Source organism: Tubulanus polymorphus, chromosome 2, assembly GCF_964204645.1.
Source record: "Tubulanus polymorphus chromosome 2, tnTubPoly1.2, whole genome shotgun sequence".
Classification (NCBI taxonomy): domain Eukaryota; kingdom Metazoa; phylum Nemertea; class Palaeonemertea; order Tubulaniformes; family Tubulanidae; genus Tubulanus; species Tubulanus polymorphus.
In genome coordinates, this window is record NC_134026.1 from 10,274,804 (window position 1) to 10,287,971 (window position 13,168).

General features: G+C 37.3%; 1 protein-coding gene across 2 annotated transcripts; it reads right to left on the reverse strand.

The window, feature by feature from the left end:
- Nucleotides 1-555: 555 nt before the first annotated feature.
- On the reverse strand, nt 556-11,306 carry LOC141899370 (small glutamine-rich tetratricopeptide repeat-containing protein alpha-like). 2 transcript variants are annotated; one of them, XR_012618621.1, is made up of 12 exons: nt 11,208-11,306; nt 10,640-10,750; nt 9,988-10,085; nt 9,260-9,432; nt 7,984-8,088; nt 7,213-7,354; nt 6,002-6,079; nt 5,733-5,770; nt 4,116-4,190; nt 3,926-4,038; nt 3,425-3,562; nt 3,315-3,348 (listed from the first exon to the last, which is right to left on the reverse strand). XR_012618621.1 is itself a non-coding variant. In XM_074785624.1 (11 exons), the coding sequence occupies exons 2-11, from the start codon at nt 10,737-10,739 to the stop codon at nt 3,329-3,331; spliced, it is 942 nt and encodes a 313-aa protein (XP_074641725.1). In that variant the 5' UTR covers nt 10,740-10,750; nt 11,208-11,306; the 3' UTR covers nt 556-3,328. The 2 variants fall into 2 exon arrangements, 1 of the variants encoding a protein (XP_074641725.1); XM_074785624.1 differs by lacking the exon at nt 3,425-3,562 and having other exon boundaries at nt 556-3,348.
- Nucleotides 11,307-13,168: the final 1,862 nt, after the last annotated feature.

Below are 13,168 nucleotides of genomic sequence, written 5' to 3' on the forward strand. Positions count from 1 at the left end.
GGGGTGAATGTGCGTGAATGTGAGCGATTGGGCCCTTCAGGTAATAAGTTTGTATTAACTTCACCAGTCGTCCAGGCGTCTTATATAACATTAATTTGTATCTATTCCTGCTACTTCGTATTGTGATTTAAATCGCGAATAAAACATTTTTATTTACTTCAAAAATGTATAAAAAGTGCAGATTTGGACAATGGCCATCTTGATTCTGATCGGCCAGTTTTTGGACTGCAGATATATCACGGTGGATATTTGTACAGTCAACCCCCCCCCCCCCCCCCGATATACCGCCCACATTGGTGCAGAACGATTTTGGCGGTATAGAGAGTGTGGCGGTATATCAGGGGTTCACTGTATGTATTAACCAAATATCAAGACAATCCATTGAAGTGTCATCAACACTTCTCAAAATAACTGGATTCCTACTGATAGACCAATGGACAAGCCAAAAGTGAATGCAAAGAGACAGCTTGGACTTAAATTCCAAGTGGGCTAAATAAGCAGCTGAGAAAAATCTACGAATTGTTATTTCTAACAATTTTATTAACAAAATTGGGTTGCATCAACACACCACCATAACGCGAGAACCAGACGAAAATTTGACACAACGAGCGTCATACATAATCGCTAATCATCAATACATGTATAAATATTCATATTTATTCTTACAGTCTCTTATCTCTTCATACATTTGTATTACAATAAATAAGAGTTATCATTTCCTATGACAAAGAAGAAGTCAGTTTTAACACGCGTCTAAGATAAATGAGTTTTTAGTGTACATCGCTTTCCACAGTTTGCCGGATCACTGGGCAAACAATGCCCGGCTCAGACGTGGTAAAACTGGGTGCTAGAGCACTGGTGTCAAATATCATCAATAATCTGCCAGTCCAGTTGATTAACATCTCACTGGAATGGGGTGTGCACTTTCTATCCGGCAAAAAGCTTATCACCAAACTTCAAAATGACACTTGAGACCACGACATACATAAGTGACTGGCAGATTGGCAATTTGCCTGGTTTCCATACTGGAATATTTCGGTTTGATACATTTGAAGGGTTCAGATATATGGTCTGGATAGTGGCTTCTTCTTAAATCTATCTTCCACAATAATCAAAATAAGATCCATATCCCATTTGCTAAATTCTCTGTCGCTATGGAATGTCTTCTATTTTAAACCAACTCAAAACGCGTAAGAAGTACAAGAATGATACTTGTATTATAGATATTCTTTTTAAGTAACGATTTTCTACTGTAAAGTACTATGGTTCACTAACACAATTCGTAATACTAACCTGTGGGACACGTTATCTACTTACGTTTAAAAAAAGGAAATGTTCCCAGTCTAGAACACATGATAAAATGCGCTAAAAATGTCTTCTAATAGTTAACTAATAAAAACATCGTACATAATCCCATTCACAACACGGGATTTACCTAACTGATGTACGGCACCATTAACACACAATTTTGCGTTGATGCAAATGAAATATTCGCATTGAAATAATTGGTAGTTCTTAAAAGTACACAGCAACAGCCTTACAGCCATGAAGAGAAATGTTGTTTGTGTAGCAAGATTTGTCTACAAAACCTTGAGTAGTATTTCAATCTGGTATTCATCATATTCGGGCACTCAATAAGTCACTGACCAGTTCAGGTCACTTTCTCAATGGCCAGAAAAATTCAGATATTTTTTTAAACATTTCTTCTAAGGCCATCTGCATTGTGAACATATATGAAATATATTTTCAGATTAACTTGTTCATAGCCTCACTGACTATAAATCACTGACTATATAAATCAAAACAAAGTTCACATGTTTTCAAGACTATTGATATACAACCCCCGGCATTTTAGCCAAATTCAAAGACTCCCTGAAGTCCACCAATCCCTATTTCCCTTAAAATATTGTACAGCAAAGTCTATTATAATGCCATCCTTTTTAATGCCACTTAATAAGAGCCACTTTTTAATTCACTTAATGCCAAAGTTTTCCAGAGAACGGATTTGTTCAATCTAACTCAAATTCAATGAAAATACCATTCTTCATAATGTCAAATTCGTAATAATGCCATGTTTTCATTTTACCCATTAGTGGCATTATAAAGGACTTTAACTGTAGTTTTAAATATTTCAATTATCATCAATAATTGTAAGCCATGTTTTTGGCCAATTCTTGTTCCCGCTTTCTCTGTTAAAAACAAATAATCCCCTGGATCCAGAATCACAAATGTTACACACGTATACTTCAAAATAATTCATGCATTGAATCCAGATTTCGATGTAATCCAGATATTGTTTGCGTTCCACCTATACATAAAATGTAAGTAAAATATGATGTTTGTGATCCTTACTTCTTACGAAAGGAATCCTTTTCATCGGTCTCCAATAATCCGAATTACAAGAACTGTAATACCAGTAGATGGCAACGCATTCGAGCATATACTATTGCAGTTGCCAGTACTTGCAATCGCTTTTGGCCGACCTCAAAATGTTAGGCACAATACCACACATTTACCAACTAAATGTATTCAGGGTTTCGGGGACCGTTCATTAACTACGCACGTAAAAAATAGGACCCTTTTTCAAGGTCCTTCCTTGTGTACACATTGTACTATATTACCGACGACCAATGACTGATCATGTAGTATAAAACATAAACAAACACCTGTTAGTAGTCTACCGGTCCGTTTATTATAGTATAAATAAATTTTAATGTTTGAGACTTTAATTATCGCGCCATAAAGCTTGCCCCTCTTGAAGGGATTTACTAGGATGCACCCTTTTAAAAAGGGAATTCATTATATTGTTACAGACTCATGGCTGAACTACTACCTAAATGAGAAGCCTGGGTAACATGAGATTATACAGTAGAAATTGGTGCACTTTGATTTATTAAGCACGTACGGTTTGTGTAAATAGCTACCTAACTTTGTACGCAGATCGTACGCTTTTGCCATTGAGGTCCTACCTAGGGCTTGCATACGTACATAATGAACGGTCCCTTGCGCTAAGCATATTGATCACTATTCAAAAGCCCGCATAAAAAACCACACCGAATGAAGGAGATCAGTCATATTTAAAAAAGAAAATTTTAACTACTCAGAACTGCACCAGGAACATTAATATTAATACGATATTTGTGAAATGGAAGTTAAGTCGTCATACATCATTTCGCCTTATTTCTTTGTACATTTTAAGTTTGAATCCTCATCAGACATACAAGAAGTTACATCACCCAAAAACCATCACAGTTCGTACAAAATATCATCCATCCATAGTCCGCAATACCGCAATATATAATTTTACAATATTTCCTAATCGATGTATCTAACTATTCTCTGGACTACCTGAAATGAGAATGAAAAGGCAATTCATTCACGATGCATTTACAGTCAATCCCTGATATACCCTCCAAATCTGTACCTTTTAAGAATTTTGGTGGTATGGAGCGTATGGCAATATATCAAAGGTTAATTTTGACTTGTTCTGAGACAAAATACTGACGTTCCATTTTCAGAAAGACCAGGCATTAGGTGGGGGCAGCGGTTTATTGGAGGTTCACTACAAACAACATGAGAGCAGTTATTTCATGACTTAATTTTGAGCTAATAATGTCGGAGTAGGGTTGACTAAAAATGTTTCGAGGGGAGAGAGGGAGTGAGGGAGGCAGGGTCGGGAGGGAGATAGGGAGGGAGGGTAACCACAAGATGATGCGTTACACGAGATAACACAGAGTCATATGGACGTAACTTAGGATAACATGCTTTAGACTGCCACATACCACATCCCTGTACATACAACATAAGATACGCACGTCAATCTATGTTAATGCACTACACAGCCAAAGAAATGGCATCTTGAACATACATACTTTAAGGACAGCCCCATCCTATGTCTAGGAGAATTTAGGGCTTTTATACAAACCTTGATTATTAGGATCATTTGATGAAGATGAACCATTTTCATTCATTTGTGTCCGTAATTGATTGACTAGTTCAGGATTTTGTTGCTGCATCTGCTGAGCCAATTGATAAGTCCTGAAAAGAGACAGTCACAATTTCAAATGTTTGCTCTGTTTATATTGATTGTACTGAACAGTTTTGTGGTTACTTACGTCCTGAAAAGATTTCCCATACCACTTGCAGCTCCACTTTCTCCTTGTCCCGCATTCTGCAGAAGCCCGGTCATCCTACAAGCGACAAAATCACAATTTTCAGTGTTATTCCTTAGATCCACTGTACCTTTTAATATTAGAAATCCTATTCTTCCTTTACTTACTGATACCAGTCCCTCAATCTTCCCCACAGAGGCAACAAGTTAGGGGGTCGCGTTGAAAAGGCGCACTAGGCTGGCTGATGAGTAAGGCAGATGTTGGGGCGAGTTAGAGCCAGCAGGTTATACTGTGGAAAATTACTAGGACCTTTAATGTGCATTCTTTAATTATTGTTCAACAGAAGTTATATATTTCATGCATATGCATTGTCCTGAAAATGTAGCTTACAGAGATTTAATCCTGGGACAATCTTAATGTTATACACCACACGCGGGCAAGACAGAATTACAGTAGACTCCGCTTACCTCGGAATTCTTGGGACTGGAAAATTTTTTCTGAGGTATGCGATTTCCGAGGTATATAAGGCAAATTTTGTCATAGAAAAAAATTGTTGCTGACACGTGGGCTCAAATTATCCTTCTTATACTAATCTACGTTGAATAAACATTGTATATATGTACCATATCTGACAGGTTTTTATTGTTATTTCAATCAAAACCTCATATCCCCGGGAGATTTGACTTGTCATCTTTAAAACATCGTACTGTAGTAGACCAAGTAAAGCCTCCTTCCCAGTTGAGAGAATTTAAAAACACGTGGGTTTGATGTGCAGTGACAAGTCTATAGCTCCGCCTACATCCATTCAATTGACTATTCGTATTAAAGACAGCCGAGAACTAGCGCGACTGGCACGCTACCAATTCTTACGATCATCTCCATATCTATCGCAATACAGGTGGTAACGTAGTACAGATGTTGATTCACATCGCGTCCAAGAACAGGTATTAATTAATCTGTTTCAAGTTGTTATCTTAAGTCCGATCGACCCAATTTTTGTTATGCTGATGGGCCCTGGGGGGATTCACATATATCCGAAAGATCAAGGTAATTGATCAAAGCGTCTTCAAAATTTCCCTCAATAAGTTCAAAAATGTGTAAAAAGTGCTGATTTTGGTGAACAACAATGGCTGCCAGTCGGCCATCTTGATTCTGATAGGGCCAGTTTTTGGGCTGAAGATGTGTCTAGGGTAGATACATGTGTAACCCAAATATCAAGACATTACCTTGAAGTGTCTTCAAAACTTCCCAAAATAACTGGATTCCGTCTACGGACGGACGAACGGACGGACGAAAAGTGAACGCAATAGCCCGCTAGGACTAAAGTCCCAAGTGGGCTAAAAACGGAGTTGAGCCAGCATGTTCTCTGCCACTGTGTTGATACAGTGCTGCTTCCTGTTGTACTACCAGTTATCTCATAGTTAGCAATCGAGCTATAATAGTCAGCAAGTTTTCAAAACGTGAATACGAGATAACTAAATAGGGACAATGATGGAAGAACAGGAACGAGATACCTTGTAGTTTGCATACATAGTATTAACTCGTGATCATCAATATTCAGCGTCGAAACGACTACAACTTCATGTCACCCAAATAATGCCAACTACTGGGTGTACTTACATATCCTGCATTTCTGGCCTTGACATCAGATTTTGTGCCTAAAATACCAGCAATGAATTTCATCAATCGGTTGAAATAATGACATTGAACATTACATAACACAACCTAAATTCTTTTTACATTGCCATTTGATATAAGGGGCAAGAAATGTTGTGGTGTAGATAACGGTGATTTTCTATCATTTATCATATACCATCGTGGTCAAAGCCCAGAGGAGCCAGTGACAACATACAATGATAATGATAATCTAAGATATGCATATTACTTACCATACTCATAATTGAAGGGTTACTCATCAGAGCGGAAAAATCCAATCCACCCATTCCAGCAGGTGGATTACTCGGCGTCTACAACGTGAAGTAGAGAACTGATATAATCACAACGATTCTACGACAATTGCCCCCCCCCCCCCGAATAAAATCCTTTTTGATTTGGATTAACACCACCTAAATACTTTACTTAGAAATTCATTTGTATATTTTTGAATACTAAGATACAGAATTACTGATGTTGAGTGCAGATCAAAAACTTTAAACTAGTCCTTGTGTAATTATAATTCACTTATCAAATTGAAGGAAACTTAATAAGTCCACTTGTCCACATTAGTTAACGTTGGCTGATTTATTGGAATTAGTTTTCGTGTTACTTTAGCCAATCAAAAACTTTAAAGCAGTCCTAGAGTAAATAGCTAGAATTAGTTCACTTTGTCTAATTAATTTGAAGTAAATATCTGCGTTACTTTAAGATTAAAAAGATTTAATTTGGGGGGCAATCGTCAGGGGGGGCAGTTGTCCGGAGGGGGGGGGTCATTGCTATGATGTAGCCAATTCAATGAGGTACTGTCTCGCAAGCAGCAGATAGCGTAACGACTATATCTGCTATATAGTCAGTTGTATGTAGTCAAAATTAGTTAGATTTTTATTTTAGATTCAAAACGGACTCTTAAGGCTCCTGGATAATATTGTCCTTTCTACACGGCATTTGGTATATTTTTTTTCTATTGACAATTCACGTACATAAGGGAAAAATTTTTGATCAATTTTTATCGAAATGTAGCAGAAATCGAAGTGCTTCAACTGAGTATTTACTAATTCCGAACTGCTTCAGTAGCAGTGCCACTACCCAATTGACACAGATTGGTGATACTGTCAACATGTGTAAGAGAACATTCAATTTCAGATACAAGTAATATACACTTCCCCATCCAGGAACAATTATGCATCATGTAGACCTACCTAGCCTGACTGTTTGTATAATGATCGACTAAATGGTCACTAATCACATATCAGTACATCCTAAATAGTGGCATCTAATCAATCCATGAATTTGAAAAAGGACTCGTTTTTGAGATCACTGAACACCATTTCTTTTTAAATTCAGGCATTCAACTTTTAGAGAATACATGTTTTTACATGTTGGCCGAAGAGCAAAGACTAGTCCTTATAGCAAAATCAAATTCATCGTTATCATGAGTACTTACATCTGTAAGATTTATTTCCTCTAGTTTCTGTTCGGCTGCTCGTAGATTCATGTGATATGTTTCGTTGCCCGGGTCAAGTTCCGATGCTCTTTTGTAGCACTCGCGCGCGTTTTCGTACTCAAAACAAGCCGTATATGCCAGACTACAAACAAATCAAAAAGGAGAAAACTGCAACGATGACGATAACATGAAATCGGAAATTTCAGACAAAATCCTTTAAGACCAAGCAACCCTTATGAATAGCTAAGCATATCAAAACAACAAGTATTGACTTTTTACCGAGTTCCCTCCCTGGTTTACTCAAATATTTAGAACCCAGTCTTTGAGGTCTATCTTAATAGGAATTGAGAAATAGTCAAAGTTTAAACTAAATTGTTGCAACCATTTTAAAATCTTATATGGAAAAATGCATTTATGTGTTTTGTAGTGAATTATTTAGCCAAAGTCTGATAGAAGTCGAAATAGTGCATGCTATCGTATCAATGGGCAAATCTAGGAGGACTAGTGAGATTTTTACAAGCGCATCAAATTTTCAAGGGCCCTTTTTCAACAACGACATTTCGGTGTGTGATTGCCTGTTTGGACATCAAAGTGTCCTTTTGTGATGTTACAGCTCTGTCAAAATCAGCCTCTAGATCCGCCTCTGATATTGTTAGCCAATGTCAGCATAATATCTAAACTATAGGAATACTCATGAATAAATGCACCATTTGATGATCACGTCGGACTTGGGGTCATATTCTTAATGCCATACAGTAGAATCTCACTTACCCCATACGACCGTATGCTTTACTATAATCGGGTTCGATATCTAGAGCTTGCCGACAGTCATCTATTGCTGCTTTATGATTTCCTAGTTTACTATGCGCAGCAGCTCTGCAAAACATAACAGTCTAACTAAACACTTCAATAACTAAACACTTCGAATAAAACAATTTTCAATTTTGCAACATGACAATGAAACTAATAGCTAAGCAATTTTCATGACAACAGTTTATTCATTTTATTAAAACACTTATTCGAGTCTCACGATTCCATCAGCTTCAAATCTCTGCAGAGGGGGATATTTCATACAACCGTATTTTCCGGCCAATAAGCCGAGGGCAGTTTTTTAGCCTAAAATACATGGATTTCATAGAGCTTCGCCCAATAAGCCGAGGCCCTTCATCAAAGATTTTAATTCACTGATTTGTCAATTAGTTCGTCATAATTGACGATTTAAGAGGCTGACAGTAGCGCCCGCCGATGTGTGAGAGTGCTGTATATACTATCATCGCCGAGTGACTGTGCTATATATAGACTCACTCAGCTGATTACTATACACACAGCCATACACGCAGTACGCAGCTCACTGCTGATTTGCATATATACTAATGTATGAACTGACACGTGGAAGTACGATGAACTCGCGCGTTATATAAATGTATACCATTGCCGCTGTGTGGTGATGGAACAATCAAAGTAAAAATAAAATAGTTCAAATTAGATTATAATTGGTAGTAAATAATGACCTCAAATAAATATCGACCACTTTTCTTGATTTTGACGATCATTGAGAGCATTAGAGTGGCATAGATCGGGAAGTGATTTTTTATGTCAGATCGTATCCGCCCAATAAGCCGATCACGATATTTTGGGTAAAAATCTGAGGCTAGAAAATCGGCTTATTGGCCGGAAAATACGGTATGTGGCTGTATCACAAGATGCTTTTGAATATTAAGTGGTACATAGAATTGTCTATCTATTGTTCTATTCAAGACCATTTACAGTGGAGCCTAGTTGAATCTTCTGGGCAAAAGTGAATTGCTGTATTTGACGGGCTTCGTATTTTCCAAAGCTTGATTGATATAAATATCTTTGTTGAGATATGCTGGAAATCATGGTCTAAAATTTAACCTAATTTCTGATTGGCTAACAATGACATCGTCTAAGCTGCGTGTGTACCTGCGCACTCACGCTAACGTGGCAGGGTTTCATGCTGTGGTGGTCTCGATGCCAACAGCTTCGAATCCCTGCCAGGGGAAGATGAGTATGGCCAAACACAAACCTGTTACAATAATATACTGCATTGGTCGGGTCTAAGTCGAGAGCTTGTGTGTATAAATTCATTGCTTCCATGTATTTATCGGCTTTCATCAAATCATTTCCCTCCTGCTTCCGTTGTTCGGCTTCAGCTTTCTCCGCCAGCGTTGGAATCTTTTGTGGCTGCGCCGATGTACCCTGAAATACAAATTCACCTTTGAATCAAGTACCCAGATGTGTGTGATCGTGAAGCTAGTGGTTGACAGATCGTGCGAATTTAGCACTAAGACCGATTTACATAAGCTGAATTTGCCTATCCAATAACCATATGATTCTAAGATACATTTTTTTGTCCAATTTATTCAGTAGAGGTTGAATTAAGCAATCAGTGACTAAGATTCAGCGATAATAACTAACTTATTTGATTTGTTGGAATTGACTTGCTGACAACAATTTGCATAGTACAAGTATAGGGACTATCTTATAACTTAATAACCAAACAGTTCATTAACTTACAAAACTGAGAAATATGTATCTAGAAGGAGGTACAATGCAGTTTCACCGAACTATGATTTAGCCATGAACATGTATATGGCAAAAATGGCCAGAATATCTCAGGGAACTCCAAAGCCCCCCAACTTTATCTAGGAAATCTAATGATGGGTTATCTTAAAAAAAAACAAATATAAAATATCAGCTTTACAATTTTTAGAAATGGTTAGAATGCACCAGCAAATGAGAATCTACACTTACCATGGCTTCTGTGAATATATCTATTAGTTTTTTGTCATTCTGATAATCAGCACTACTTAAACTGACGCCATACGCCGTTTCTAAACATTGCCGCGCCACTGCATGAAAACCAAATTCAACATATGAGCACAATCATCAAGGAATGGTAAAAATATAAGTCAAATCCTAGTAGAATAGCCACACTGACGTAAAGATGGTGAATAGATAATAAGTTATAAACCCATTATGTCCACAATTTAAAAGATTAAAAGCGATTTCTAATCATCAAAAATTAGAATTTAAAGACACAGTCAGGTGCGAGGGAATAACTAAAATCTCAACAACTCTACATACATAGGCTAAGGTTGAGTTTAGGCTTATATCCATTCTATTCAAACCCTCCCATCTGAATCAGTTTATTTTTCAGTCCACTTTTCATACTTAAAATGTCAGTACCCTGATTTCCAGAAGTTCAACAGATCCCCATGGTATCTCAAAATGATCCAAGTTAATTTGGGATTATTCATCCATTATTAGCACCTAGAACTGCTACCTAGAAAATTGCACCACAACACTAAAGGAGGCTCCGGGCCAGATCATAGGTGCAAAATGGTTAAATATGAAAATAAGGAGATTGCCATTTCTGATTATACCACTATCAAACCTGACTTACCTTCTAAACTCTCTGTAGCATCATCACCTAACTTTCCCGATGTTATTTCATCATCAAGGAACTTTATTATGGAGAACACAAGTTGCTTCTTCTCAGCCATTTTGTAGTAACCTAAAACATGCACAGGTGTGTTATGTTGAATGTTGTATTCAGGCACCAAACCATTCGGTAAATTTTATTCACCATATTTTGTATTCGGATATCTGATATCAAAATCCAAGCCCCGCAGATGTGGTGGGTTTTAAGGATGACAAAAGAAAATTCAATGTGTCTCTTATATTCGATAAAGGCATTGGACATTTCAATGACGCAGCATTATCCTGGTTATTTTGGCCAATTATTATGATTCGCACATATTGTGAATGATTTTTCTTTAACGCGCGGAATGTCATATTTTGTGGATGCAGAGGATTTGATGCATCCATAATTATTAATTGACTTAGATTGCATCTCAGAGCCCCACTCCCAGGCCTACTCTGTCCATCATATCATTATTTAGTATTGCGGACATTTTGTCCCTTCTCTATTGTTGTAAAAACTGATATTGCACAATTAATTACGTACGTACCGCTCTAGGAAGGCGCAGATTGATAAATTGATGCGTGCTGAGAGAAAATCACAACCCGGAAGTGTACGACGGCGCGTTGTTTTCTATCTGCCACAGCATATTTCTTCTGCGCATGCTCTAGTCAGCGTCCAATGCGGGGTGCGATTAAATACTTTGTTTCGTTTAGAACAGCGTGCACCGATCGATCAATTCAATTCAATTCAATTCAATTCAATTCAAAAAGTCTCTTTATTGTACTGATATCACCATTTCGGGTCGAGATGTACAGAGTGGCATCTACAAGTATTTACAAAGCATGAACAAGTAGTTTTTACAAAGCATAAACATTTTACATCAATAACAACAATAAGAGGGATAACAGTGGTTTCTTATTAACTACCAGAATCTAGGATTTAGAAGCCTCGAGAGATGTATTCCCCAATTGTATCTTGTAGTTTTTTATCCGTGAGAAAAGTTTTTAATTTGGTTTGGTTTAATTTCTAGTTTGGTAATTTGGGGCATCTGGGTATATACAACTCACCGCTTTGTTGTTTAGATCGTATCTAATTTCGTTTAGTCGTATGCATAATGGTGCGATATTTCTGAATAGCAAGAGGAGCGCTGAATCGCAGTATTTATCGCTATTCTTGCTATTCTACAAAACCTTACGATAGCTATTCTTGCTATTCTACTCTCCTAAAATAACAAAGAATAGCATGCTTTTCTTGCTATTATTGCTATAGGCCCTATCTTCCTCGCTCTATCAAAAGACGGTAATTACTTATCCTAAATAAATTACAAATGTTGGTTCTGTACAGTTTTGGTAGCTTAAGATCCATTAAGAATGACGTCATGGTAAATTCAGGATTAGATTTTTGTAGCAGTCAAGTTTTGGGGAATTTGATATCCATTTGTGCCAAAAAAATTTATACCTCTCTTGAAGTGTATGTTTAGTTCGGGTAAAAGATTTAAAATTAGATGGATTCTCTATCTGAGTGGTTTAGGATGCCAGCCAGTTTTGCGAGGAGGCTATACCAAGTAGAGTTTAACAAGATTGACTCTTGCGTGGCGTGGTACACCAATTTGTCCTGTTTCTGGTGCATAGCATGCTAGAATTTCAGGAGACGCACACAAGGAGCTATATAAAGTGGATATTTACCGAATTCACCAATTACAGCCATATGTTCGTTGCTCGGCGTGTAACATTAAGTACGTATTTACAAGATGAGATAAATAGTTTCTGAAGGTGGTCATCTTTTTCAAATGCTAATTCAATATTAAAGACACCTGTTTTTGAGATTTTCCTTAGGAGCTGTTTTGAGGGGACCCAAATTTCACAGCTGTACAATAGAATTGGTGCCACCAAATTATCGAAAAGTTTTACACATACTTCTGGGATGCAGTTACCTGCACCAATGAGTTTTTGGATTGAGAACATGGCTCTTCTTTAGCATTATTTACCTTTTGCTTTGTTGAAAACACCGAGGTATTTGTAATCTTTCACAAATTTCTAATGCTAGATTGCCGTACTTAAAATCTAGGGTCACAGGAATGTTAGCTTTTCGACTAAATACTATGACCTTACTTTTTTAATGTTAACTTCAAGTTTCCAACTCTAAAAATAGGTATATAGCTTATCCAACGTCGACGGGACAACATTGGAGCCCTTTTTGGGACTCAGATATAAAAAAAATATCGTCAGCGTATAATAGGCAATTTATGAGATAGTTATGTAATTGAACAGGGTCACACAATTCATCAAATATATCGATCACATCATTTATGAAAATATTAAAGAGGATAGGGCTAAGTATGTCACCTTGCCTTACTCCTACGCTTGAGGGGTACATTTCAGACGTTATACTGGTACCGATTTTTAGGCACCAGGTTGTTTTTGAGTACATGCTAGATACTATGTTTTGAAAGCGTTGCCCAAGATTAAGGTCGTTTAGCTTATGCATAAGTCCCTCGTGCCAGACGGA